This window comes from Haliotis asinina, chromosome 13, assembly GCF_037392515.1.
Source record: "Haliotis asinina isolate JCU_RB_2024 chromosome 13, JCU_Hal_asi_v2, whole genome shotgun sequence".
Lineage (NCBI taxonomy): Eukaryota > Metazoa > Mollusca > Gastropoda > Lepetellida > Haliotidae > Haliotis > Haliotis asinina.
Genome location: NC_090292.1, coordinates 34,663,488 through 34,691,408, shown reverse-complemented (window position 1 = coordinate 34,691,408; position 27,921 = coordinate 34,663,488). Strand labels below are relative to the sequence as shown.

General features: G+C 38.3%; 1 protein-coding gene across 1 annotated transcript; it reads left to right on the top strand.

Moving 5' to 3' along the window:
* Nucleotides 1-27,306, top strand: LOC137260030 (mitochondrial coenzyme A transporter SLC25A42-like). The gene is made up of 8 exons (XM_067797713.1): nucleotides 1-96; nucleotides 14,898-15,054; nucleotides 16,777-16,885; nucleotides 18,393-18,579; nucleotides 21,071-21,187; nucleotides 25,412-25,563; nucleotides 26,007-26,129; nucleotides 26,935-27,306. Exons 2-8 carry the CDS (start codon nucleotides 14,914-14,916, stop codon nucleotides 27,144-27,146), a joined length of 1,041 nt encoding a protein of 346 aa, XP_067653814.1. The 5' UTR covers nucleotides 1-96; nucleotides 14,898-14,913; the 3' UTR covers nucleotides 27,147-27,306.
* The last annotated feature ends 615 nt before the right edge of the window (nucleotides 27,307-27,921 follow it).

Here is a 27,921-nt window from a genome sequence, read left to right as displayed (position 1 = left end):
TTGTTTATGGCTGGTTCAAAGTGGCTGTGTGGAGATTTGATATCTGCGACCTCTAGGATTGGATTAACTGAACGCATCACAGATTCAGCCTAAAAAGTAATGTCTTATGCTTCTTTGTACTGAATATGTGTGTAACAATGTAAGATATAGTTTTTAAAGTTACAAGGCAACAAGAAACAATTATACGCTGAGAAGAGTAAATAGCACTAGCATCTAAATACGATAGGTTGCATAGGCTGGTTGAAGCGATAGGTAAGTCACCGATTATAATAAGCGTGAACTTTTAAAATAAATCACTGACATTAGTCTGCAGTTTAAACTGGCAAATCTTGTGTCATCAGCTGGTGACGTAGATCTAGTATAGGTTTTAATTGTACAGCAATTGAGATGATACTCATGAAAACATGTAGACCTATTTCTTCTTAGTCCTAGCGTCTGCTTGGTACAAGGTCCAATCGCGGAAAGTCAAATAGGCCAAGTGTGACAACGGCTAGTTGTTAGATCACGGATGGCAGTGTTTGGGCATAGTGAATGAAAGTAGGTAGCCACCATAAGATGCCATCAAACACGTACATTAAACAGGGGTCCTATGCACCTCATGGTTTGACCTGAATACAGAATTGGCGTTTATGTGCAGCCATTTTAGGGTGTTGAAAGGTAAGATTAATGACTTTAACAATAATTTGATAGAAATTAATTCTCAAATGATTAGATCTTTAATTTATGCCCACTTATGTTTTGTAATTCGAATATTTCCACTCTCCCATGATATATGCTCTGGAATATTTCTTTTTGAGATAATACAGAGACAGCATGAAAATCCTTCCCCAATTTTGTACGCATTGCTTATGAACTATGTGTGTGTATTTCAGATACAAACAGATGTGTTTATTTTGTGGTATTTATTCATAATTATGATTTTGTGATATGTAAATGGTTCTCACAGAATATGCACTTAATATGACAGTGCATAAGTAAACATTATTGTTGTGAAATAACATGTTTTCTGATGGAAGACAGATCTTTGGTGTTCTTCTTCTGTGTTATTGGACCCCCATATATCTCATTTTTCATTTGGATGATTCAAAGGAGAGTATCTCCAGGGTTTTACCTCGCCTCACAAACATGATGTCCCCTAATTAATAGTTTTAGGGGTCTTTGCAGACAGTATGAGGATTCTGTGAAGCAATGGTTTAGAGAACTTTTGATAATTTGTTTAAAGGTCACATGCAAACCAAAAAATCAAACATAATTAAAACACATTTATCACTTCTTCATGACATATAATATACATTGCTGCTTTTAAAAAGACAAATGACCACAATTATATGTGTACAATCGCGATTCAAAAGTGCAATATTTTGTACTTGGGCTTACTTCCCCTGAAACGAAGCCCTCGGGAGACCGAACCCAGTCATAGCAGGTGGATATGCACTCAAGTGTAACAACGGCTTCCGATTGGCTGTTTCATTTGCTGATATGCTGAGGGTTCATTGTGTGTACAGAAAGATGATCTGTTTGATGGGCATTTTAGAAGTATAGCCAGTCACAAGAAAGTAAGATTCTGTATGGGTAACGACTTCTTTTTGTGTACTTGATGCGTCGTATCAGTATGGATTCATATACTGTTGTCAAACAAAATCATATACACTAAAAGAAGTTGTTATCCATGAAGAATGTATATAGAAATGTTGGGTTTGGAAAATACATGTTCTCTGAATTTGCGCTTGATCCAATCCAAAATCATGTCAGTAGAGATGGTTAACTACTGTGTGGCTTGAATCTGTCATTCGTCCAAGTACAAAGCAGGACTTGAAACTGACAAGAGTTTGCACCAGTTTCCGTCAGATCCAGTCATCCGAAAACAATGAATGTAGTATGTTTGCAACCCACAGACATAAAAACATGTCATGTGTATCACACGTGCCTAATTACATAATGTGGCAGACACGGGACTCGGGTGTACGAGTCATAAATCAACTTATTTCGCGGGCTTTTTTTCATCGCATGTTTTCAATTTTATAGATTGAATTGGCATTTTTTTTTATTTGTTTCGGTAAGTGTATACTGAGAGGTACCAGAATCTGCAAAGTTGTGTTTTACGTTGCATGTGACCTTTATAGTCTGGAATGTATAATTGATCACTGGTCTGAGGAATGTAATAATGTGTGTAACCACCCTGAAATATATGTGTTGTAGGTACACTGAATAATATTGTGTGTCCCTGTGGACTCTGTGAAGTCTGTGTCTGCTTCCATTCTTTATACTTTTGTGTATTTCATTCACACTGGCACGGTACGTTAAACCCTGCATTTCCCTGTTGACGTTGATCTTTAACTTCTGACATACTTGTGAAGATTATGTAATTCTCAGTGTGTACCGATAGGGTTGAAAACAATTTTTTTTACCTTTTGATTTCCATTACCACATTATAATACCCTATGATGTGAAATTGTATTGCAAGGTAACCTAAACAGTGCAAATGCCCTGTAATGCCAAGTGTTGTGTAAGTCCCAGCCAATATGAGTTTATCCTATTTGTATTGACACAACACAAAACAAACACAGAAAGCAGTAAACATATTCACATATTCTCACAAATCCTTTAAATTAAATTAGCAAATGGAATACATACATATGTGGATACTATACTACTACTGATATGGGTGAGTACAATGTTAATAACAAGTTCTTAGAATATCTATATATCTATTGTTAAATATGAAAATTGTTTGAATAAGTTAATGCTAGTTTTGGCCAAAGGATACTAATGATTTCATTGGTTTATTGCAAAAATACTTCTTGGGCTGGATTGGCATATCTGCGGGAGTGGTTCATTTGCTACACTGTTCACATGATTCAAAAGTCAGCTCACTGTCATGGCATCAGGACTCATGCCTGTGCCTTCCCAACTACTATTAGAGACCATTAACATATAAGTTCCACAGAATGCTGGAGGTACTTCAACAATGTTCATGACTACTAGTTAGCATCATTTCATTCATTAATAAGATGTTTTTCACACACTGCAGATTCTGTGAAAATTAATCTTGCTTCACTGACTGCAGTGTTCAAAATTGTGTGTTATTTTGTGACTGTTAATGACAGACCAGTAACTATGAGCCATATGGCATCCCTATTAACACCGAATAATAGTGGCTTTTCAATAAGGTACATGTTCACTGTTGTGAAGCCTTGACCATTGCCTACCATCCATCTATTGCAAGCTGGTACTGTTGACTGATTCTCTGGAAGTGAAACCACAGGTCCCATCCTAAAACATCATAATAGATATGGTGCTTCTGGAGTCCATGTCTCATTTGAAAATTAATACAGGTCTGCTGTATGATATATATATATAAACTAATTTTCTCATATATGAACTGGCCTCTTATATAAGGTTTGTGTGTGGGACATGAAACAGTGAAGTGTTTCTTAGTCTTTTACATTAATTTTGCAGGGATTGGTAATTTATGGGAGGGAGGGGAGTTGTGGAAAAGTTTTGCATATTGTTATGGTGATATGTGAACTATGGAGAAGGGAGCATTTGAGTCAGCATAATATGATACAATCTTTAAACCAACCTAAATGGGCTCTGTTTGCTCTCCTGTGTGTTTAACATAATAGCAGAACTCACATTCTGTGTATATGGTGTTTCTGTATAGCCACCAAAAGATATGGTCACTGTATGACCCTCTTAGCCTGACACATGTTTTCTTAATGTGGATAAATTTGAGGACTTCTGTCTAGTAGCCAATGCATATGAAACTGTACTCAAAAGTTTCATGGGTAGTATGAAGCCATCTAACCATGTTAGGCAACCTTGACAGTTTGCAAACTTTGACACTGAAACCCAAATTGCTTGGAGATTTCATTTATTATTATCATGAAAAATCCTTTTATTCAGTTTTCTTTTTTGTCCACAAAGTGGAAACCAACATGGACATGGAGATTTTATCCTAGATGAAATTATTTGAAATTCTGGGTTCCTTAAACAGTTTTTAAGCTTTAAGAATTGAATATCATTTGATTATGTTTGTTTTCGACAACAGTCATGGCAAGGCCCATCAAAAAGTAAAGAGAAATGGGTTCTGGAAAACACACAAGCATTTAAAATGCTAAGGTGTAATGCATTGGTTCATGGCCATTTTCCAAGTAGTATTGGATCTCATAGCCTGGTTGAGTCCATATTTCTTGAATCCAAACATACAGATTTAAATGGGTCATACCATCCCATAATAACTGTCAAATGGATGTGGAACTAACGACTAATGACTAATGTCAAATGTTGTGACCTCCACTATTCTGGTTCTTCATTACGAAGGTTGGTTGAAAAGTTCTCAGTCTGAGTGGTTTTTCCCCACCAGGTAGAGACAGGTGTTTGCCACCAGTGAGGACAATCATTTAGTGAATCATAGACACAAGAACTACAAACGTACTAATAGTTTTATCTCAACTACAGCTCTTTTGGTAAACCTACCCTCTGAAATCATCAGAAATGGACAAAACTGAATACAGGGCAGTCATCAAGTACTTGCAAAAGAAAGGGATGTCCCCAACACAGATACATGCTGACATGGTCTCCACTCTAGGGTATGATGCTCCTACATTTTCCACAGTAAAGAAGTGGGCTGCAGAATTTAAGCGTGGCAGACAAAGCCTTGATGATGACCCACGCTCAGGAAGGCCTTCAACAGCAACCACTCCAGAAAACATCATGCTCGATATGTCGATGGATGATCGACGATTGACTACTCGACATATTGCTAGTGTAGTGGGCATCTCTCATGAGAGGGTTGAGCATATTATCACCAACGAATTAGGAATGACTAAAGTTTCTGCACGATGGGTGCCAAAGCTCTTGACAGCAGAACAGAAACGTGTCAAGTTCCAGATGTCCCTTGACAATTTGCGTCGTTTTGAAGCAGATCCCGATGATTTTGTGGCACGATTTGTAACCATTGGATGAGACCTGGATACATCACTTGCAACCAGAAACAAAACTACAGTCAAAACAGTGGAAGCATGCTGATTCACCAGCTCCGAAGAAAGCCAAGTCTGTTCCTTCAGCTGGAAAGGTGATGGCATCAGTCTTTTGGGATTCCAGGGATATTCTGCTCATTGATTATCTTGAAAAAGGTCAAACTATCAACGGCAGATACTATGCTGATCTACTGAACCAGTTGCGAGAAGCAATCAAAGCCAAACGACGAGGGATGATCGCTAAAGGTGTCCTCTTCCACCAAGACAATGCGCCTGTTCACAAATCGGTGGTGGCCATGTCAACAATCCGCGATTGTGGCTTTGAACTCATTGACCATCCTCCTCATTCACCTGATTTGGCTCCTTCTGACTTCCACCTGTTCCCCAAATGAAAAAGGAACTCGCTGGTCGCCATTTTGCAAGTAATGATGACGTCATTTCCGCTGTGACTGTTTTTTTTAGGGTAGCTGAAGAAGATTTCTTCCTGACAGGGATCCGGGCCTTCCAGCATCGCTGGCAAAAGTGTGTGAACTTGGAAGGGGACTATGTAGAAAAATAAATTACAAACGTGGACTTTGTAACTTTTTTTCACAGTGAGGCTTAGAACTTTTCAGCCAACCCTCGTACCTTTTATGATGGCCATGTTCTTCTAATCATGCAAATACTACAGATATTCAAAGAAAAATGACATACTGCACTTATTGCTCTTCTGAAGTGTTTGTGATAATGGAGTTGAAATTTGTATACACTGTCAACATAGAACCCATTAAGATTCGGGTTAGAATTGATCACCCATGCATGTCATAAGAGGCGAATACCAGGGTCCCGTGGTCAGGCTTGCTGACTTGGTTGACACATATCTTCATATCCCAGTAGCGTGGATTGATGCTCATGCGGTTGGTCACTGGTTTGTCAGGTCCAGGCTTTATTATTTACAGACTGCTGTTGTATAGATAGAACACTGCTAAGTGTGGCATAAAATTAAACTGAGTCACTCAGTCAGTCAACATAGATTCAGTGAGAATGACAGTACAGATCTCATACATCAGCACCATAGCACTAACAGCCCTACTGTACTGTTTGTATGTGCAAATAACACCTTGGACAATACAAAGCAATTTCAGTATATCACCTAGTACATGTCAGTTTGGAATTTAATACTTATGATGGTGTATAAAATATATAGAGATATATAGATACATAGATATATAGAGGTTCAAGCTATACCTCATTTAGGACAGGAACTGTAAAGTCAGTCTTCATATATGCTGATTCATAGTTACTACCTTGTAATGTAATCACTACATATTGATAAACAGACTGTGTCATACTTTTTGTGTTGATTCCATTAGCCGTGGTTTGTGTTAGTAGTGCAGTCATGCCATTAAAAATGTTAACATAATGAAAGAGTTCCAGACCAGTTTAAATGTATAAACATTTGAAAGTTAGTTTATGTGGTGCTGTTGTTTATGTGTTGCAATTTAACAACAAGTCCAGTATACACATTTACATGCCATATGTCACATATTATGGATTTGGATTTAATATTTAAGAGGCTATTTCATATTAATTTATCAAATAAATATTTGATTTCATTACTCATGTTAATATTGCAAAAATAAAAGACTATTCAAGTGTCCAGTGTATATATGTGTATTAAAGCTGCATACAAAATTAAATGTTAACAGGCACATTTATGTCAAATGTTAAGAATTTCTCTTTACTTATGTTAACAGTGAACACGTTTAAGTTTTGGTTTACAAAGACCACCACATAACACAGCTGGGCCAACATGTGTGATAATGCACAATAAAATGATCATGTCTGTGTCATATGCACATAAGGGACACCTCACTGCTTTTGTTTAGGTCACAAGTGCTGTCAGCCATGGTTAACACACAAACTGTTACGTGTGAAAATACATCAGTAATTTATTACCATATGAAAAATCAGAAATTTAAAAATCCACAGACTTGGAAACTTTGATTGTGTTTGTTGTCAATAAAGATGGCATACAGCATGCATGCATAGAGCAAACAAAGAGCAAATTTCTGTGTGGTTTTACTGCACTACCCATGGAGATTCATGCTTGTCGCAAGAAGCAACCAAATGGATTGAGTCAGACTCGCTGACTTGGTTGACACTTATCATTGTATCCACACAGTGCACATCGATGCTCATGCTGTTGATCACTGGATTGTCTGGTCCAGACTAATTATTTACAGACCTCCACCATATCCCTTTAATATTACTGAGTGAAGTATAAAACTATACTCACTCACTCACTTTTACTCCAGTTCAAGCATCAGACTTAAATTTGTGTAAATTATTATGTTGCAAGTTCACTGAGTGTTCATGAATTTGCTTATTTGATCTCATTCTTTAGCATGTAAGGGTACATGCTCGTCATAGCCATGACGTCCAGGAATCCATGACAATCTTAGTATGAGACCCATGTATCATTGTAATGGCTATTAGTCTGTTTTCAAAATGTATTTTATATGTGGCACGGGTGTTGTAAGTTTTATTATTATGTATGTTTCATTATTATGAGTTTTGACCTTAATTGAACCTTTCAAGAATAGTTGCTGTGTCACCAAAGTAAATCTTGTCATGAGCAATGAAAATATATAAATAGCAAAGGTTTTGATAAAACCTTTTTTGTATGGTCAGTATGATAACCAAACATGAATCAAAATGAAAAGAATCAATTTGGGCAACGCTGGGAGTTGGAATCTCTGAGACACTGACTAGAGACCTTGGTTTGAACATTTATGGTGTTCCTAGGCTTGATCATATTGGAAGATTGTTTAGAGCAGCATCAAACTATACTCACTGTAAATGCGTTTTTTGACCCCTGCCCTGCCCTTGCTGTAAAGGTTTGTCTGAAAATTTGGTTTACATGTCACAAATGGTATTTTCATAGTGGAAAAACTTGTTGCACAGTTTTTGCTTCAAGTTGTCCTTTAACTCATTAAGGCCGAGAGATGCATATGTGCAGCAAATTAATTAGCTTCTCACAGCGAGAGCGGTAATAAAAAGAACCTCATATTCAGCACGAGACGCACATGGTCATCAGCAGAAAGCACTTCTCATTCAGCGAGAGACTCACATATGTGTTTTACATTTTGAGTTCGTATCATACCTATTGTTTCAATCAGTTTAGCAGTAATGATCAAAGATTAGCTTTTCCTACAAGAGAGGTTACCGTCTGTGTTAATCAGAAGAAGTATTAAAGTGTTTTGATAACAACTGCTAGCAATGTCAGAGGCTTATACAGGTAAATGAGCATATGTCTGCGAGAAAGGGGATTATGTGATGTTGTTACAGGAGGTAAGTGTTTGTTACTCGTCATTGGGAGTGAATATTAAAATACTATTTTTGCACATTGATTGAAGTAAAGGTGACAAGGTTACAAAACCTTCCTCTAATTTAGTCTAAATTAAATCATTCATTCGTTTTAATAGTTTATATAATGAATTGTAGACATAAATAGGAATACTATATTACACCCATGTTCGTATAGATTTGAAATAAACCAAGTTACTAATTTAGACCTTACTTAATTGTTACTATTGATTTTTCATAATTCTAAAGTTGATAATACTACATAATCGAATATGAAGTGATAACTCTTGCATCGACTCAAAATATATATACATACATACATATATATTACACATAAACCATACAAAGGTAACTGGAGCATTTTGTTCAACCTGCTGAAAGTTTCATGTTGATTTGAAATGCAGTTTACATAAACATTGTGTAAGAAACATTTGTATTTGATCTCTGTAATTATCTTATCCAGTGTAATAATCACGTGTTTTAGATCCATTGTCAATAAAAGGAGGATAATATATCAGTTACGGTTTCAGTATTCTGATGTATATTTTGTGTATTGTTCAGATATTTTTCCATGAAATGTATTTCATTATCTACTAAAATCCATGTTCAACATCATATCACATGTGGATATAGGGTGTGCTTTTTTTCTTTAAAAGGTTTTGATTGTTCAAATGATATTTACATGGGAAATTGACTCAGTAAGTATACTATACCACATTTTGAGCCTCTACACAAGTGTTAGAAGATCACACGTAGCCATTACTGCAACATGTGCTTTAGTTTCTGTGATGTACGATATTCAATACGTTGGGACAAATATTGCAGTTTCATATGAACAGGTTAATAAACAGCGATTTAATTCAACCTTATAAGTAAAACTGATAACATTAATGAAAATGATTTGTATATTTTATGAAATGTATAGGCACACATATTTAAAGGAATTGTTTTGTTCATTGCATTGGTTTGCATCATTTTTGTAGACAAAACAATGATTAAAATTGATTGACCAGGTGCAAGTTTGTCAAAAACCATTTTGTAATTCATTATCATTGTTTTCGATAATAAAGTCAATTTGAATTCAATTAAAACATATTTTCATGGCAGAATATCCAACTCAAACAATATTTTTATGGAAACTGTTTAAAAATATATGAACCAGGTCATGTCTTACTTTGGACAAACCTTACATCCATATTCTAATTCCATACTGAAAAAAACGATCTCTTTGTACCTTTCATTGTGTACTTATGGAGTGAAATAATAACATAATCATTAGGAGGAAAGTTTATATCCTAAATGAATACTCAATGAATATTCAGGTGTTGTGCAACTTTCACTTACGCTAAATTGATGCCAGACAGCTGTGCATGTTGCTCACATTATGATACCTAGTAAAACCGTCTAATTGTTGATATATTCAGGACACTATTTCAGTAGTAAAACCATTCATTTTATGTTTTTGTCTAAAAAGTGTTGAATTCTGACATAGAAGCCGAGACCTTTTACACACTGAGTGGAAATTAGGTTAGATAAATACTAATCGGCAAACCAAAGTCATCTTTTTCCGACATTATGCAATGCACAAAACATGCCATGGCGTCAAGTAAAATGTCGCATTATTTTCAGTTATTTCATTACATTTGAAGATGTGTCTGTTACTCCTTTAATAATGATGCAAAATTAATCAAAATACATCTACACAAACAGGAGAATTGAAGGTATCCGCTCACATTGGGGAACTTTGTATTGGAATGGTTTGGTTTGGAATGAACAAAACATGACGAAAATATACTGACCTTATCCACAGCAAATTCTCTCCATGTGATCTGAGTTGCATAGACCTACTGTAAACCATAGTGGAGTTATGCCCCCTTATCTTTATACGTGCATGGCCTCTCTGTCGACGTTTGAAGTCATAGAAGAAAATCGATTTTTGACATGTATTGGGAGTCATTTTTTATTTTGTGCGTATGACGTTATGCATTAGCACATAAATCCATTTCATATACACTTAAGTTGCTCAGATATCAAGCTGTATTTTCTTTGCTCACACTTTCTGTAAAGATGACAAATTAAAAAAATCGTAGGAGATTGCTTTTGTTTGTGCAGGATAAAAAATGGAGAACTTTACTGTTTTTCAGCGCACACAAGTTTTAGACATTTTGCAGTGTCTATTTCTCAGACCCCTGAGGTAGTCGCTGTTATATTTATATCAACTGATAGGAAATTAAATATTCTACATTTCTGTGTAATTTTATAACCGTACGCAGATCCAGGACTGTGCGAGTGCAATTCTCACACAACATTCACTTTTCAAACCTTACGAAAATGTGCGCCTGAAAAAAAAACTTGGCATCCAGGGGGTTAAGTTAATGTCATATCCTGATATTCTTGTGGTGACCTGTGTGTGACCTGTGAAGTTAGACAGGATCACTTAGTGAAGTTGGAGATACACTGTTACCTTCCATTTACCTGACAACACAAAGAGTTCCAACACTCACTCACACTGATACTATGTACGTCTGTCAGTGGACACCTGTGTTAGGTCCAGTGACATTTGCCACCTTTTACTTTTTGTGTTCTCCAGCTGAGATAATAGCTTACCATGAGATCCTCTGTGTAGCTGAGGCCACACACCTACAGGTAGTCTGTCTCACAGTCCTTGAATCAAACTATTTGCCCTACAGCCTAGCCCTCCTTGCAATGCTATAACCTTAAATGAGGCAAGTCTAGATTTCCCCAGGTTCACATCTCTGGTCTCCCTGGGACGCCTATTCAATTTAGATGGGTTTGTTTGCTACAATCTACCAGCTTTTCCCAGTTGTCATTGTTCATTCAACTGACTGATTAGTGTTTAAAGGCTCCTTCACACTTATTTTGAATTGACAGGAATCAAGGAGAATCAGCCAGAGAGAAAAGTTTCCAAAACTGAAACCACATCTGGAAGGGAATGTCAAAATAAACAATGTTTTAAGGCTTATAAGAACAGGACTCCCAAATGCTATCTGTCGTTTCAGTGACAAGTGGACATATTTTGTGCTATTCAGTGCTAAGAATTACCCTACATGGCTCTGTGCAAAGATATCTATGTTGCTGTATGTCCTGTGTTACAAGCATCTGTTTAAATCTGTTTAAAGAAATTTGAACCCCAGATAAGTAAACAGTTAAAACATAAACTTTATGTTATTCACAATTTGAAACTCTGTCACATGCCATGTTTGATGCTATGTTTGTTTAAGAGGTAACAGATGCAGATAACTCCAAGTCAAAGTGAATGAATCTAGGTTCTTCCTGTATTTGTTGTATATTCATCAATGGATGTCAATTACTAGACTACCGATGTCTTTGGTTCTACCATCCATCGATAGTTCAGTGCATTGTTACAGCACTACTGTTAAATGTTTATAGTAAGAGTAAGAGTCTGTGTTGTTGATGCCTTTGGATTCTTTGAATGCCACATGTAGGTGTTATGTATGACCTAGTGATTGAAATACACAGGGAAGATTATGCTGGTCTGTAGAATCACTAGTACTTGTGTAGAATGGACACTTGGATCTGTCAGTATGAGTTAATAATGTGAATTAAACCAATTGTCAGTTATCATCACAGAATACCGATGAGCTGTTACTTTCCATATTGCCTTCCTGGTTATTAACATTGTATGATTTGGGTTATGTGATCAGTGTCACCAGTGTTTACCACACACTTCATCATGGAATGTCAGCTACAATAGCCATGCAAATAAGGTCAATGTATCAGTGTATTAACATGTATTATCTTACTTCAAACATAAATGACTTTTTCTGATTTGCTAAGCGCTCTTCTATTATTTTCAGTGTACCATCACTTACAAGCAAGGTACATTTCAATATACCCAGCTGTCAATAGCACAGCTGGTTCTTTTGTGGTAGTACTGTTTTATGTCAAATAACATTGAATCAAGCATAATGCACAGAATTTGCCAATGTTTTGCAAACGCAAATTGATGGAAGGGTGATAACTCTAAATCTGTTTTTCTTGTGTTGCAAAATCTAGCGATGGCTACTAAAAGATTTGCTGTGCAATTCCAATAAATGCATTTTGACAAAGCGTTCAAATGTAGTCCCTGTGAATATGAAGAAGTGGAATTTTTTACACTGCAGTGACTTTACTAAGACAATACCTGTGGGAAAAACAGCAAGATGCAAGATTTGAATCAATTCATTCACACAGGTTGGCTGAAGTGTACGATCAAATACCCATGCATCACACAGTTCAGACATTAACATGGTTGAGTAGATAAATAAGTTGTCTACTGGTCCCTTGGGGATGATAGGTTGATATACCCACAATGTTGGTTTATGTTCCCTGAGGGCCCCAGTGCCTTACTAAATAAATCTAATCTCAGTATTATTCATGAAACTCCTACACTGAGTCTAACAAACACTGATAGGAGCAAGTGTAAGGTAACAATTGAGTAACCTATGACCAACCAGTTAAATGTTAGACAAATGAAGAGATTTAATCAGTCAGACAACAGCTGCAGTTTAGGGTTTGGCCTAACTTAGAAAATTCCCCAGTCACTGACACTGATCCCGTAACAAATGAAAATTAAAATATCACAGATATTTGACCTTTGGGCTTTTTGATTGACATGGTTACTCAGCTGTGCGTGCGTGCGTGCGTGCGTGCGTGCGTGCGTGCGTTATGGAAATACATTGGGGAAATATATGCAAGTCATTACCATGCTCATCTATCAGGTGCTATTCTATATGCATGTAGATGTACCTCTTGTCTATTGCCTAGCTATATTTATATTCCGCTGCATACTCACCTACCTTTCAGAATTGCTAATGCAAACCTACATACGTATAGTATATAGTTGTGGCTGAACAGTGGCTTCATCATAAAGGTTGACCCAGTGGGCTTCAAGATGAAAGTAGGAACAATGAAGAGGTATGGATGGTGGGTTTGCTGATGGAAGTTTGAATAATGGGTTTCATGATAGCAGTAAGAACTATTGGCTTTATGATGGAGGTATAAACAATGGGTTTCATGGTGGAAGCATGAACAATGGACTTCATGAATGAGGTATGAACAGTGGGCTTCATGTATGAAGTGTGAACAGTGGGCGTCATGAATGAGGTATGAACAGTGGGCTTCATGAGTGGGATATGAACAGTGGGCTTCATGAATGGGAAATGAACAGTGGGCTTCATGAAGGAGGTATGAACAGTGGGCTTCATGAATGGGGTATGAACAGTGGGCTTCATGAATGGGGTATGAACAGTGGGCATAATGAATGAGGTATGAACAGTGGGCTTCATGAATGGGAAATGAACAGTGGGCTTCATGAAGGAGGTATGAACAGTGGGCTTCATGAATGGGGTATGAACAGTGGGCTTCATGAATGAGGGATGTACACTGGGGTTCTTGGTGGAGGTATGAACAGTGGGCTTCATGAATGATGTATGAACAGTGAACATCATGAATGAGGTATGAACAGTGGGCTTCATGAATGGGGTATGAACAGTGGGCTTCATGAATGGGGTATGAACAGTGGGCTTCATGATTTGGGTATGAACAGTGGGCATAATGAATGAGGTATGTACAGTGGGCTTCATGAATGGGGTATGTACAGTGGGCTTCATGAATGAGGTATGTACAGTGGGCATAATGAATGAGGTATGAACAGTGGGCTTCATGAATGGGGTATGAACAGTGGGCTTCATGAATGAGGGATGTACACTGGGGTTCTTGGTGGAGGTATGAACAGTGGACTTCATGAATGATGTATGAACAGTGAACAGCATGAATGAGGTATGAACAGTGGGCTTCATGATTTGGGTATGAACAGTGGGCATAATGAATGAGGTATGAACAGTGGGCTTCATGAATGAGGTATGTACACTGGGCTTCTTGGTGGAGATATGAACAGTGGACTTCATGAATGATGTATGAACAGTGAACGTCATGAATGAGGTATGAACAGTGGGCTTCATGAATGAGATATGAACAGTGGGCTTCTTGGTGGTGGTGTGAACAATGAGATCCACGAGTGAGGTATGATCAATGGGCTTTTTGATAGAAGGTGAGAACACTGAACTTTATAATGGATGGTGAGACCTGCAGACTTAATTCTTGAGGGCAGTGAAGCAAAGAGCTTTGTGATGAAAGTACATATAACACCAACAAGCCTTATAATAATACTGCAACTTGGGACATCTTGAAGACCAAACCTACTTCTTGACTGACATGTAACCAGCAGGTTTCATGATGGATGTGTAATCAGTGGTGCATATGATGAGGATGAGACCAAATGATGACTAAACCAATGGGCTCAGTGAGGACATGATACCTGTGACAATAGTATTAGTAAGCTACATCATGGAGGTGAAACTCCTGATGTAGAAACAAATGCACTTCACGAGTATGTGAAATGTTTTTCTGTCTTGACAAGTGGTAATTAGCCCAAATGATTATGATGCATATAATTACAAGACATTGGAAAAACAAAATATATGATATGACTGTTATAAAGGAAGACATGTTTACTTTGTATTGTATGTGTGTTTGTTGTTACAGCCAGTATGCTGGGAGTATGGGGGCTGAGGTGAAGGAATTGTCTTGTAGCTCCAGTACGGTGGGACACATTCCCTCTATGCCTGTCAGAGGCAGCACTTCCAACAGCAGGACTGATGTGGAACACTTTCACCATGAAGAGCATAGAATCAATGCAAAGGTAAATACTCTTTCCATGTGGTGTATTAGTATGGACATGGTAGTCCTGGGTGGAAGTAGGGTGGTTGTCATGTGTATGTGGGTGGAAGCAGGGTGGTTGCCATGTGTATGTAGATGAAAACAGGGTGGTTGTCATCTACATGTAGATGGAAGCAGAGAGGTTGTCATTTGCTTGTGGATGGGAACAGGATTGTTGTCATGTGGATGTGATTGGAAACAGGATGGTTGTCATGTGTATGTAGATGTACGGTTAGTCTGTCAGACATTTAAAGCAAAAGTGAAACAAACCTGGAAAGAATCAGTTGTGAACTAAAGACCACTTGCTACACAGCACTCAACAAAAAATGGTAGCATTAGTATTTCAATGCTGTAAGTGGGATGTCTCTGTTTTCTACTCGTTATACCGTTCCACACTGATAGGTTTCACTGAATGTCCAAAACTTGCATCAGTTTGGGCTTTCTTCTGCATCAAGATGACTATCTGTTATGTAAGTGAAGTGCTGTTCAAACCAAACTCATGGCATCTGACCAGTCAGTATTCTGACTGACCATGGGCTCATGTACATAATGAGTGAGTGAGTGAGTGAGAGAGTGAGTGAGTGAGTTTAGTTTTATGACACTTTTAACAATATTCCAACAATATTATGTCGGATGAGACCAGAAATGGGCTTCACATATTGTACCCATGTGGGCAGTTCAAACTGGCCTTGGGCTTGACGAACAAACACTTTAACCACTAGGCTACCCCACTGCCTCCATATTTACATAGAATCCCTCATGTTATTATCAGATCTTCTGGAAAACTGGAAATATGAATTCACAAACCATACCATTGTTATCACATATATGGTGTAGAGCATTATTTAAAATCTTAAGAATTTAGATTAATGTGAACTACTGATTACCAGTAGAGGACATAACGTGTACCCAAGACGGTCTCCCATTGCATATATGATGCAGAACATCATTCAAAATTTTAAGGATTTAGATTAACATGAATTACTGATTACCATGATGACTCAATTATTCATTTTTGTGCTTCATTAGGTAATGTCATTTAATGGCAGTTAAAGACATGACCATGTACATACATATAAGTGCAATTGTTGAGCCTCCAATAGCAATTGATCAGTGGTAGAAGAAAAACTCTTGATGCATTGATAGTATCTGTGACTATTGATAGTTTAATAATTGACCTCCGTTGATAAATGCATTGATAAGCGCAAGAGACATGGAGGACCAGATTCGTTCACTTTGATTTAGAGTTATCCACCCCTGTTACCGGTTAAACAGACTTGGTGGCAAACCGCATATGGCTTTGAGTTTGAACTTGTCAGTAATGTTAAAGTAATTTTTTCAAGTGTTTACTTGATCCTGGTTTCAAATTTCTTGTCAATTATTAAAAGAGACTGAAACTACTTCAGCTTGTTGATATTTCATATAAACCATACATTCATGTCTTCAGTTTTAATGCTTCAAGAAGGAAAAAGACGTTTTGCAATAGTTGGTCACAATACTCTATTGATGTAGACTATTGCTATCGTAATGGTATGCTTCAATAGATTATCGCTATTGCAATAGTTGTTTCCCCCTCAATAGAGACACCCCTAATAAATAAGGTTTGAACAGATGGCTCTGACACAAGACAATCAGCAACATGGATATCTTTGCACAGAGCCATCTAGGGTAATTCGAGTTATAGAACCGTGCATGTCTGTTGCAGGTGCCTCAACACAACAAGTTCCTCACTTCACTCATTGCTGGAGCCCTGGCAGGAGCTGTGGCCAAAACCACTATAGCGCCACTGGATAGAACAAAAATAAATTTTCAGAGTAAGACTCCTTCATTATGGTGTAGTGCATCTAATCCCATCATCCACATCTTTTTTTGTCACAAGTAGTTGCCAGAGGACATATATTATTTATAGCCTATTAGATTGCTGGCTTTTTTCAGTGCTTGGTTGATCTAGCTTACTGAGTCAATGGTCAATAAGCATGAAGTAGGTCTGTTTGTTGTGAATATATGTAAATAAATAAACTCACTGGGACAAACGTGTAAGTGTCTTGGAAAGAATGGTGATAAACATGCTGAAAGGTGCCATCAGTATATTTTGATAGAAATTTGGTAGTTTGTGGAGCAAACTCTGAGTTGGAATTTTGGCATGGATTTGAAAAAAACATTGTTTTCTGATCTTCCAAAGACCCTGTTTCCATATAGGGCTTCAATTTTTGTGATCGTTTGTTTCATTTTGTAGGTAGATCCATTTGAAATGTGTGTATAATTTTTATCGTATATCATGTGATCATTGTTAAGTTATTGAAGTATTGTGTTGAGGTAATTACACCCCTTTCCTTATATACAGTGAAACCTGTCGAAAACAGCATTAGTCCAATCCGGCAAGTTGTCAACACCGGCATGCAATATTAGTCGTATCAGTAACTTGAACATTAGCTCTACAATAGGGCACATTGTCTAAAATGGATTATATATTCAGTCCTAGTGAAAGCCGGTTTATACAGCCTACACTGTAGTACACAGTGACAGTATATTTCTGTATGCCAGTTGTTTTCACATGCTCTGTCTCCTACTTTACCCAATGATTATAACAAAAGGCCGCTAATGCATCCGGTTACTGTTTTAATGGACAGGTCATCATATGAGTTGTATATGTTCTCTCATATACTTCCAGAGTTTTTTAACGCAACATATGATTAGTTGGTTGGTTTGTTGTTTAATGACAAACTTAGCAATATGTCAGCTATTGTAATTGAAAATAATTGATTCTGGACCATACAATCCATTGATCAATATCGTGAACATCAATCTATGCAACTGATACAATGACATGTCGTAGACCATCCAATCCTCTTAAGACATGAATGGGTTACTGAAGATCAATTCTAACCCGGACCTTCACTGCAACAGATGAACTGACTGAAGGATGTTATAATGACAGTTGATCTAGTCACGGACAAGTCACAAGCCACAGCAAACAAACCCTCATAGCTTCAGCTGTCATCTTTGTTGACGCTGGATAGCTCGTTTATAATGGCTTATGGGATTGGTTACTGTAAGAGGGCAACTAGCAAAGGGAGGTAGTACAATTATCAGGCAGTAAACGTATACAGGGTAGGCATAGAGGTTTATCAAAGACCCTGTAGACTGCTCTTATTTTGTCAGAGGCAGGATTCAAGCAAACAGGCTCATTTTTTACAATAACAAGTTTTCCGGAATATCTAGCATATCTTGTTGAAATGTAGGTTTTCAGTATTTTGTGGAGAAACATATTTAAGACACTCTTAAAAAGATAGATCATTCTTCAAACCATTGTTCTTTCAGTTAGCAACACACAGTTCTCGTTCAGCCAGGCCATCCGATTTTTGCATCTGACATTCAAGAATGAGGGCTTCCTGCGCTTGTGGCGCGGTAACTCGGCAACCATGGCTAGGATTGTGCCATATGCTGCGATACAGTACGCTGCCCATGAGCAGTACAAGTGGCTCCTCCTACACGACAAGAGGAAAAAGTGAGTAAGATTTGTCACATATGTCACAGTAAAACTGAGAAATCAGTCAGTTCATGAAATGACTTAAAATTTCAGTCATTTTGTGAAGTGACTAAGAGGGTCTGCCATTCGGTGTCATTTTGTGTAATGTATTTTAATGTGCAGTAGAACATGGATATAGCGAAAAGGGATATAGCGTACAAACGGATATAGTGAACAAATTTAAGATTTAAATTTGCTAATCATCAACATGTAGAAGATGATCTCTGCAAATGGTTTCAAGGGACTAGAAGTGTGAACATTCCCCTATATGGTCTGATGTTGCAGAGTAAGGCAAATGAATTGGCATCTAAGTTGTTTCATTTAGGTTTTCATTGCAATAGTGCTTAAGTTACATATTGTTGAGGTTGTTAACCATGTTCTAGCTAATGTCTGTGTATGATAAATTCAGAACTTTAATGTTATGTCAATGTACAAGAATAAAGATTTGTAACCTCTGTACTATACATGTCTCTACATCTCTACAATCCAAGATGGTAGTCACATGTGAATAACACAACGGATATGGTGAACTTAATAATTGGTCACTTGGAGTTTGTTATATCCATGTTTTACTGCATTTATACAGCAAAATAATTATTATCCCCCCGGCATGTATTGCGGGGGGATATATTTGACGCCTCGTCTGTCCGTCCGTCTGTCCATCAGTCTGTCCTTAATTATTTTGTTTCCGGAGCTTAACTCAGAAACCGTTCAATACTTTTAGACCAAACTTGATAGACATAGTAATCTCAACCTGTAACTGTGCCTTTTGCTGCTTACAGAGTTTTGGCATTTATATTTTTTTTTGTTTTTCCATGGAACATTTTGGTGTTAGTCTTATGGTGGGGTGGGCTTCGTTTCCGGAGCAGAACTCAAAAACTGTTCGATATTTTTCTGCAAAACTTGGTAGATATATCAGTCAGAATCTGAAGTGGTGCCTTTTGCTATGTACAGGCTTTTGTGATGTATTATTTTCTTGGTTTCCATGGAAATGTTTCAGACATGGTCTGAAAAGTGAGAGGTGTGTTTCGTTTCCGGAGCAGAACTCAAAAACTTCTTAATATCTGTCCGTAAAACTTGGCAGATATGTGTTGCAGACCCCAAAGTGGTGCCCGTTGCTCTCTACAGGTTTTTGTGATTTATTATTTTCTCGGTTTATATGGAAACGTTTCAGACTTAGTCTCAAAATGGAGGGATGGTCTTCGTTTCCAGAGCACAACTCAAAAACCATTCAATATGTTTCTGCAAAACTTGGTAGATATATCAGTCAGAACCTGTGGTGGTGCCTTTCTGCTATGTACAGGTTATTGTGATTTCTTATTTTCTTGATTTCCATGAAAACATTTCGGACTCAGAATGGAGGGATCTTCTTCATTTCCGGAGCAGAACTCAAAAACCATTCAATATTTTTCTGCAATACTTGGTAGATATATGAGTCTTAACCTAAAGTGGTGCCTTTTGCTATGTACAGGTTTTAGTGATTTATTATTTTCGCGGTTTCCATGGAAACGGTTTTGATTTACTATCAAAAGTAAGAGGTGTGTTTCGTTTCCGGAGCAGAACTCAAAAACTTCTTAATATCTGTCCGTAAAACTTGGCAGATATGTGTTGCAGACCCCAAAGCGGTGCCTTTTGCTATGTACAGGTTTTTGTGATTTATTATTTTCTCGGTTTCCATGGAAACGTTTCAGACTTAGTCTCAAAATGGAGGTATGGTCTTCGTTTCCAGAGCACAACTCGAAAACCATATCATATCTTTCAACAGATCTTGGCAGATATGTGAGACAGATCTTGAAATTGTGACTTTGCTGATTACAGATATATGCAACATATGTCATATTTGAGATTTCACTTTCTTAGTAAAGTACAAATTCTAGTACTTTTTTCGGTTGAGTCCCATCCGGGATTCGAACCTGCACCCTCAGAGTCAAGCACCTAATCGCCAGCACACAAAGTCAGCCGCCTAGCCCGCTGGTGGAAGTCGCGGTGGCTGAGCGGGCTAGGCGGCTGACTTTGTGTGCTGGCGATTAGGTGCCTGACTCTGAGGGTGCGGGTCCGAATCCCGGATGGGACTCAACCGAAAAAAGTACTAGATTTTGTACTTTACTAAGAAAGTGAAATCCCAAATATGACATATGTTGCATTTGACCACTTTCTAAATGGCATCGTGTAATCATACAGATATATGGCATTTATAATTTTCATGAATTCCATGGAAACAATTCAAACTTAGTCTAAAAAAGCAATGAGTAACTGTGAGATGATTTGTCCTTTCAAACATGTGGGGGTCGGTGGTATATGTCATCTTCTGATGACTCTTGTATAGATGGATTTTATTCCCCTTGTCTCAAGAGAGATTTTTAAAACTGACTTTTCCTTTCACCAGTTCACTTACAAGAGAGACAGCTACGTACAATAGACCCATATATAAAATGAAATTTGCTAGTTTATTTAATTTTTGATGTTTCAGACATCTGTCACCAGGGAGAAGGTTTGTGGCAGGTGCTCTGGCAGGAACCACCTCTGTAGCTTGTACCTACCCTCTGGACATGGTGCGAGCCAGAATGGCTGTCACTGCCAAGGAGAAGTAAGTCACTAATTCTAGAATTGCCATTGGTGATCTGAAGTTAAATGGGGTGACTATTCAGGGTGAAGCAACTATTGCAATAGCAATAGTCTGTTGCAAACCAGAAACCCAGATCACGTTTGTTGATGAGGTAACAGGAGTGGAAAACTCAAAATCTAAGTGAACCTGCTACTTCCTGTATTTTGTGCTGTGCATTTATCGATGGAAGACAATTGTTAAAATATCAATAGCTACATTTTCTAACCATGCATCAGTAATATTTCATTTCCACCATCAATTCTGAACAGTCAATCCATCGATAATTTGATGCTTTGTTACAGCCCTAATATGTACTGGAAACCGAAGGCAGCATGTAGATTGCCCACCAGAATACTGTCCTTTAATATTACTGGAAACCGAAGGCAGCATGTAGATTGCCCACCAGAATACTGTCCTTTAATATGTACTGGTAACCGAAGGCAGCATGTAGATTGCCCACCAGAATACTGTCCTTTAATATTACTGGAAACCGAAGACAGCATGTAGATTGCCCACCAGAATACTGTCCTTTAATATGTACTGGTAACCGAAGGCAGCATGTAGATTGTCCACCAGAATACTGTCCTTTAATATTACTGGAAACCGAAGACAGCATGTAGATTGCCCACCAGAATACTGTCCTTTAATAAATCTGATTAGCTGCTTGACCAGCCTTGTACATGTAGCAAGGTGTAGTTGTACTGAATGATATTCCCTGTTTCCATCAAGTGTCATGTAATTTTCTTTTTACATCCCTTTTTGTTTAGTGTGTTGCATTCTGCAGTCGCTTTCGCTTCACATTTCTTCTTTTATATGTACAGTAAAGTTCACTTATAACGTACACGCTTACAACGAATTGCCGGTTACAACGAACAAATTCAGAAGACCGACTGCTTTCCTATATGTTGTTATGAATTAACTACCGTATACACCGAACACTGATAGTACGAATTATCTGTTACAACGAACAAATTGATGGGCCCTCTGTGCTATTTCACGCGTTAATTGAACGTGTTTATAACGAACAGCTGATCCGAATCCACTTGCGTGTCATCTCACGTGTCACCAATTAGCTTGTGAAAACAAACAGGCTTCCTCACAGGGGATCAAGGGGATAATAAAATAAACTTACCTGTGAAATGTTATCATTTATTTAATCTTGTGAATCTTGTTGACATTGTCAAGGCATAAATAGCGATGTGTTAAGTCTTTCTTTCAAGTCAGCATGGATGGGCTTGTCACGGCAACGCAAAGCTCTAGATCTTGACAAAAATACCAAATCATCCAAGCTGTAGATGCAGGCGGTAAATCCAAGACTGACATGACAGCAGACTTGGACATACAGATTTCAAGGCCAATCAGTCGTGGTTAGAGAGATTTAAGAAGCGACGAGGGATATGTTCAGCCATGACACACGGAGAAAGCTCGTCTGTTGACAGCAAGTCAGTCGATGATTGGCTGATGTCACAGAAGCACAAAATTACCGATTTTGTTAAAGATGCGTAATAAAATACATGATCGATGATGAAATGAATGATCCATGACAATTATATGTTCGTTGGTTTTATCTTATTTTATTTTCTGTGTGAACATGATCTTGACTGAAACCAGTGGCGTGGTGATGATTCTCGGTAATTTCCGAATATTCACGAACATTCCCAAATCGCTTAGAACGAACTTCGCTTACAACGAACTGAAAACAACAGTCCCTTTGAGTTCGTTATAAACGAATTTTACTGTATTCCAAATCTTTGGAATGACTCGAAGGGAGGAAGACTTGTTCACATGAAGACACTTCCCTAATTTTCTGGAAAGTACCCTGTAACCTATCACCATCACAAAGTACAAATATCACCAAACTGTCGTTATTACAATACAATATCCCAGAGATCCATACTTTGTCACCTTGTGATGGACCTCAATGGTCATGACAGGTAACATAGTATTTGACCTCTGATCAGAATCAGTAGTCTGTATTTTGAATTCCGTCACAAGACCACACTGTTTAAAGGTGACCAGCATGTTCATACTTTAGCAAAGTTAGTCTGAGCATCTTCTGTGGCTTTCTGTTGATGGAGGTTATGCAGCAGGGCCAGGGATCATCCCACAGACTTCTTACAGTTTCAACTCGCAATACAAGTTGGATAAGTTTTATAATGATGCCTTTTCGACCTTGTCAGTTTTTATTTAGTGATAAACTAAAACAACCAATGATTTGCATACAAGATGATGTACTAACAATGAAAATCTGACAAAACTTGATGTACGTAATCTGTAATGTGGGTTCTTGATTTCACCAAGGTTTTTGTATTCTTCATATAAGATCACAAGGTCTAGCTGTTAAAAGGGTAAAATTTCATAATAATTTCAAAGTCATTCATGAAAAAATCAAAGACTCTCGTTAAGAGTTGAGATGAATTCAAAGTAAATACCTCAACAGCTGTCATAATTGTTTCACATTCACTTTATGTAGGATTACACTAGTAGAGTCAACTACAAATTCAAGTACTTAGAGGGGGCTGAGTCCGGCCCTGGAACCATGCTATCAGAGTGATGCACCAAATCACCAACACACAAAATAAGCAATCTGCAAAACAGAAGAACATTCCAAGTCCGACAACTAATAGACTAAATCATGTACTTTCTGTAAGCCTTGGTGGCAGAGTGGTGGCATATATCAAGTAGAGAGTGAGTTTAGTTTTAGAATATTCGAGCAATATCATGGTGATGGACACCAGGAATGGGCTTCACACATTGTACCCATGTTTGGAAGTCTTTGGCATGTCAAGCAAACACCTGAACCATTAGGCTGTCTCACCATTCCATTTATCATGGATGTTTTAAAGGTAACTAATATGGATTTTGTTATCCCCCTCAGCATGTAATGCGGGGGATATAGTCGATGCCTTGTCCATCCATCATCATTTTGTTTCCGGAGCATAACTCAGAAATCGCTCAAAATTTTTTAGACCAAACTTGATAGATTTTGGTGTTAGTCTAATGGTGGGGCAGGCTTCGTTTCCAGGGCAGAACTCAAAAACCGTTCAATATTTTTCTGCAAAACTAGGTAGATATATCAGTCAGAACCTGAAGTGGTGCCTTTTGCTATTTACAAGTTATTGTGATTTATTATTTTCTCGGTTTCCATGGAAACGTTTCAGACTTCGACTCAAATGGAGGGATGGGATTCGTTTCAGGAGCAGTACTCAAAAACCAATCAATATTTTTCTGCAAAACTTGGCAGATATGTGTTGCAGATCCCAAAGTGGTGCCTTTTGCTCTTTACAGGTTTTTGTGATTTATTCTTTTTTCACTTTCCATAAAAAATGTTTCGGACTTTGTCTCAAAATGGAGGGATGGACTTCATTTCTTTAGCAGAACTCAAAGCCATTCAATATTTTTCTGCAAAATGTGGTAGATATGTGTAGCAGAGCCTAAAGTGGTGCCTTTTGCTATTTACAGATTTTTTAGATTTATCATTTTCCCAGTCTCCAGGGAAACGATTCTGACTTCTGTCTCAAAATGGAGGGATGGGGTTCGTTTCCAGGGCACAATTCGAAAACTATTTAATATCTTACAGCAAAACTTGGCAGATATTTGAGGCAGCACTTTGTGGGCTATTTACAATTGCTATTTACAATGTTTTGGCATTTGTATTCATCTCGGTATCCATTGAAACAATTCTGACTTAGTCTCAAAATGTAGGGATAGGCTTCATTTCCAGAGCACAACTCAAAAACCATTTCATATCTTTCAACAGATCTTGGCAGATATATGAGACAGATTTTGAAATGGCTTACAGATATATGGCATTTATATTTTTCATGACTTCCATGGAAACGATTCAAACTTAATCTAAGAAAACATCAAGTAACCATCAGATGATTTGTCCTTTCAAATATGTGGGGGCCGTGGGAATATGTCATCTTCTGATGACTCTTGTTGGATTTGCTGAAGGCCAGTTCTAACCTGGATCTTCATGGGCCACTTACAAAGGTAACTAAAGGCACCCTACTTTCCATTGTGAGATTTTACTGCAGTGGGCATGTGTAAGGTTGTAGGTTATTGCATGGTGTCGTCAAGATGTCTGTTGAGTTTCACATCAGAATGGTGGTGATAGGCTGATTCTGTTTATATGCTTTTTGTTTATTAGGGTGTAACTAAATCTTTTAAGACATTTTAGATTCATAGAGTATGTTATTGTAGGTATCACAACTTGAAGGAGGTGATTATGAAGATATACAAAGAGGAGGGAATCCGCACTCTGTACCGAGGATTCACTCCCACGATACTTGGCTCCATTCCATACTCAGGGACAAGCTTCTTCACATATGAGACTCTGAAGAAATTACATGCAGGTATGATTACTTGCTCTGCTATGTGGTCTTTGTTTGATCCATCTAGACCCAGATTGACTGCATCCAGGTAACATAGTATATAACTTGAACTTATGTGTCACTTGTTTTAAAAGTTGGGAAGTACGATATAGAAAAACTTTATTCATAGAACTTCTTCATTTCACAAGCGCGATGTGTCAATACAATTCTAGTAATTTTGTCAAGGAGGACAACAGTACAATAATCTTGACAACAGTACAAGAATCTTGACTGCAGTACAAGAATCTTGACTACAGTACAAGAATCTGTATCAAAATGTCACTCTCAGGAAAAAAAGAAGTTGTATCCATAATGTTTCTCTATATTGAACATCTGTGTGATACAGTACTATATATCTGTTCAGTGTGTAGCTTGTTTTGCACACACTCCTAACCATGGTTTTATCTATGTGTGTTTTTGTGCAGAGTATGCAAAAGGGAAAGATCCGTCTCCAGTGGAGCGTCTGTCATTTGGTGCTGTGGCGGGGCTGCTGGGCCAGTCGGCCTCCTACCCTCTAGACATTGTACGTCGCAGGATGCAGACTGCAGGTAGGCAGAGCAGGACATGCAGTTAGGAAGGAACTATGACAGACAGCAGAAGGGGACAGAATGTTGGGAAGTCACAAACTAACTAAGTGGGAAGCTGAGAATGGGTTGACAGTAGGTGGGGAAAGTCTGTTTTGAGGATGACATTAGGTGGGGAAAGTCATAGTAGCAGCATGTTGTGAAACCTTTACATTGTGATCACTAATTGGATGAACTCTAGTACTAATGTAATAGTGAGGTGAAAAGATATTCTGTGTGGATAATATATCTGGTAGTAGACCCATGTGCTACAGTTCAGCCAAGCATTTTAAAGGGACAAAGTCCGTACATGCTTGTTTCATTTTCCCATGTTTTCCATAAAAGTCATACAGATATCTTGTGGGATTAAAGATGTGGCTGGGAGGTCTACCAATTGTCTCAGGTACAATATGTCCTACACATATTAGTTTGAACCTTATTCCCTGAACCTTTATGTTTGTCGCACAGAAAGAGTGAGTATCCATGTGAGGAGTCAAACCTGGGCCTTCAGCAGGATAAGCCAATACTTTAACCACTAGGCTACCCCACCACCCCTCACACCAACGGGTGCATTATCAGATAGACTGCCCAGAACCTTATGTAGTCACATCTAGTGTAAATGTGGACTATATCTTTGTACTAGGACAGCCATTATGCATTATTTCATAATTATAATCATGAGCTTAGGTAGTCATGATAATTCCCCTACTCAATACTCGCCCAATCTGGGTACCCGAGTTACTCATGCCGGACTAGACACTGGTTTGTATGTGAGAGTGTGGTGTTGCAGGTGTGACTGGTCACTCCAAGGACTACACCAGCATCTTGGGGACGGCCTCACAGGTGATTAGAGAGGAGGGCTTCATCAGGGGCATGTACAAGGGACTCAGCATGAACTGGATAAAAGGACCCATAGCTGTCGGCATCAGCTTCACCACGTTTGACATCTCTGTCAGATGGTTGCGCACATTTGAGTTTTTCCACATAGACGATGAAACATAGCTGTTTCTAATGTGAGATGTTTTCTGTGAGCTGTGATACGACCACCTGTGATGTAATGCTGGATCGGTGTGTCTGAGCATTGTGTCTTGGTCTGTATGTCTTTGAAAGGATGTCTGTACCCATGTGTTTGTGTTATGGCCTGTGTTTCAGGACCTATGTGTCCAGGCATATGTTGGGCTGGAGTTTCAAGGCATGTGTCCAGGCATGTGTTGAGGCCTGTATGTCCAGGCATGTGTCTAGATCTGTGTTTTCAGGCCTGTGTCAGGGTCTTTATGTCTATGCCTGTGTCAGGGCCTGTGTGTCCAGGCATGTTTCAGGGTCTATGTGTCCAGGCATGTGGCTAGACCTCCTGTCTGTCCTGACATGTGTCTGGACCTCCCGTCTGTCCAAGCACGTGTCTACACCTGTGTGTCCAGGCATATGTCTACGCCTGTATGTCCAGGCATGTGTCTTGACATGTGTGTCCAGGCGTGTGTCTTTACATGTGTATCCAGGCATGTGTCGGGGTCTTTATGACTAGGCAGGAATTTAGGCCTGTGTGTCAAGGCATGGTTCAACGTCTGTGTGTCCAGGCATGTGTGTTTGGACCTCCTGTCTGTCCAGTCATGTGTCTAGACCTGTGTTTCCAAGCATTTATCTAGTCCTGTCTGTCCAGCACTGTGTCCAGTCATGTGTTTGGACTTGCCTGTCCAGACATGTATCTGGATCTTGGCCTGTTTCCAGGCATGTGTCTATATCTGTGTTGCAGCCTGTGTTTCCAGGCTAATGTGTGTGT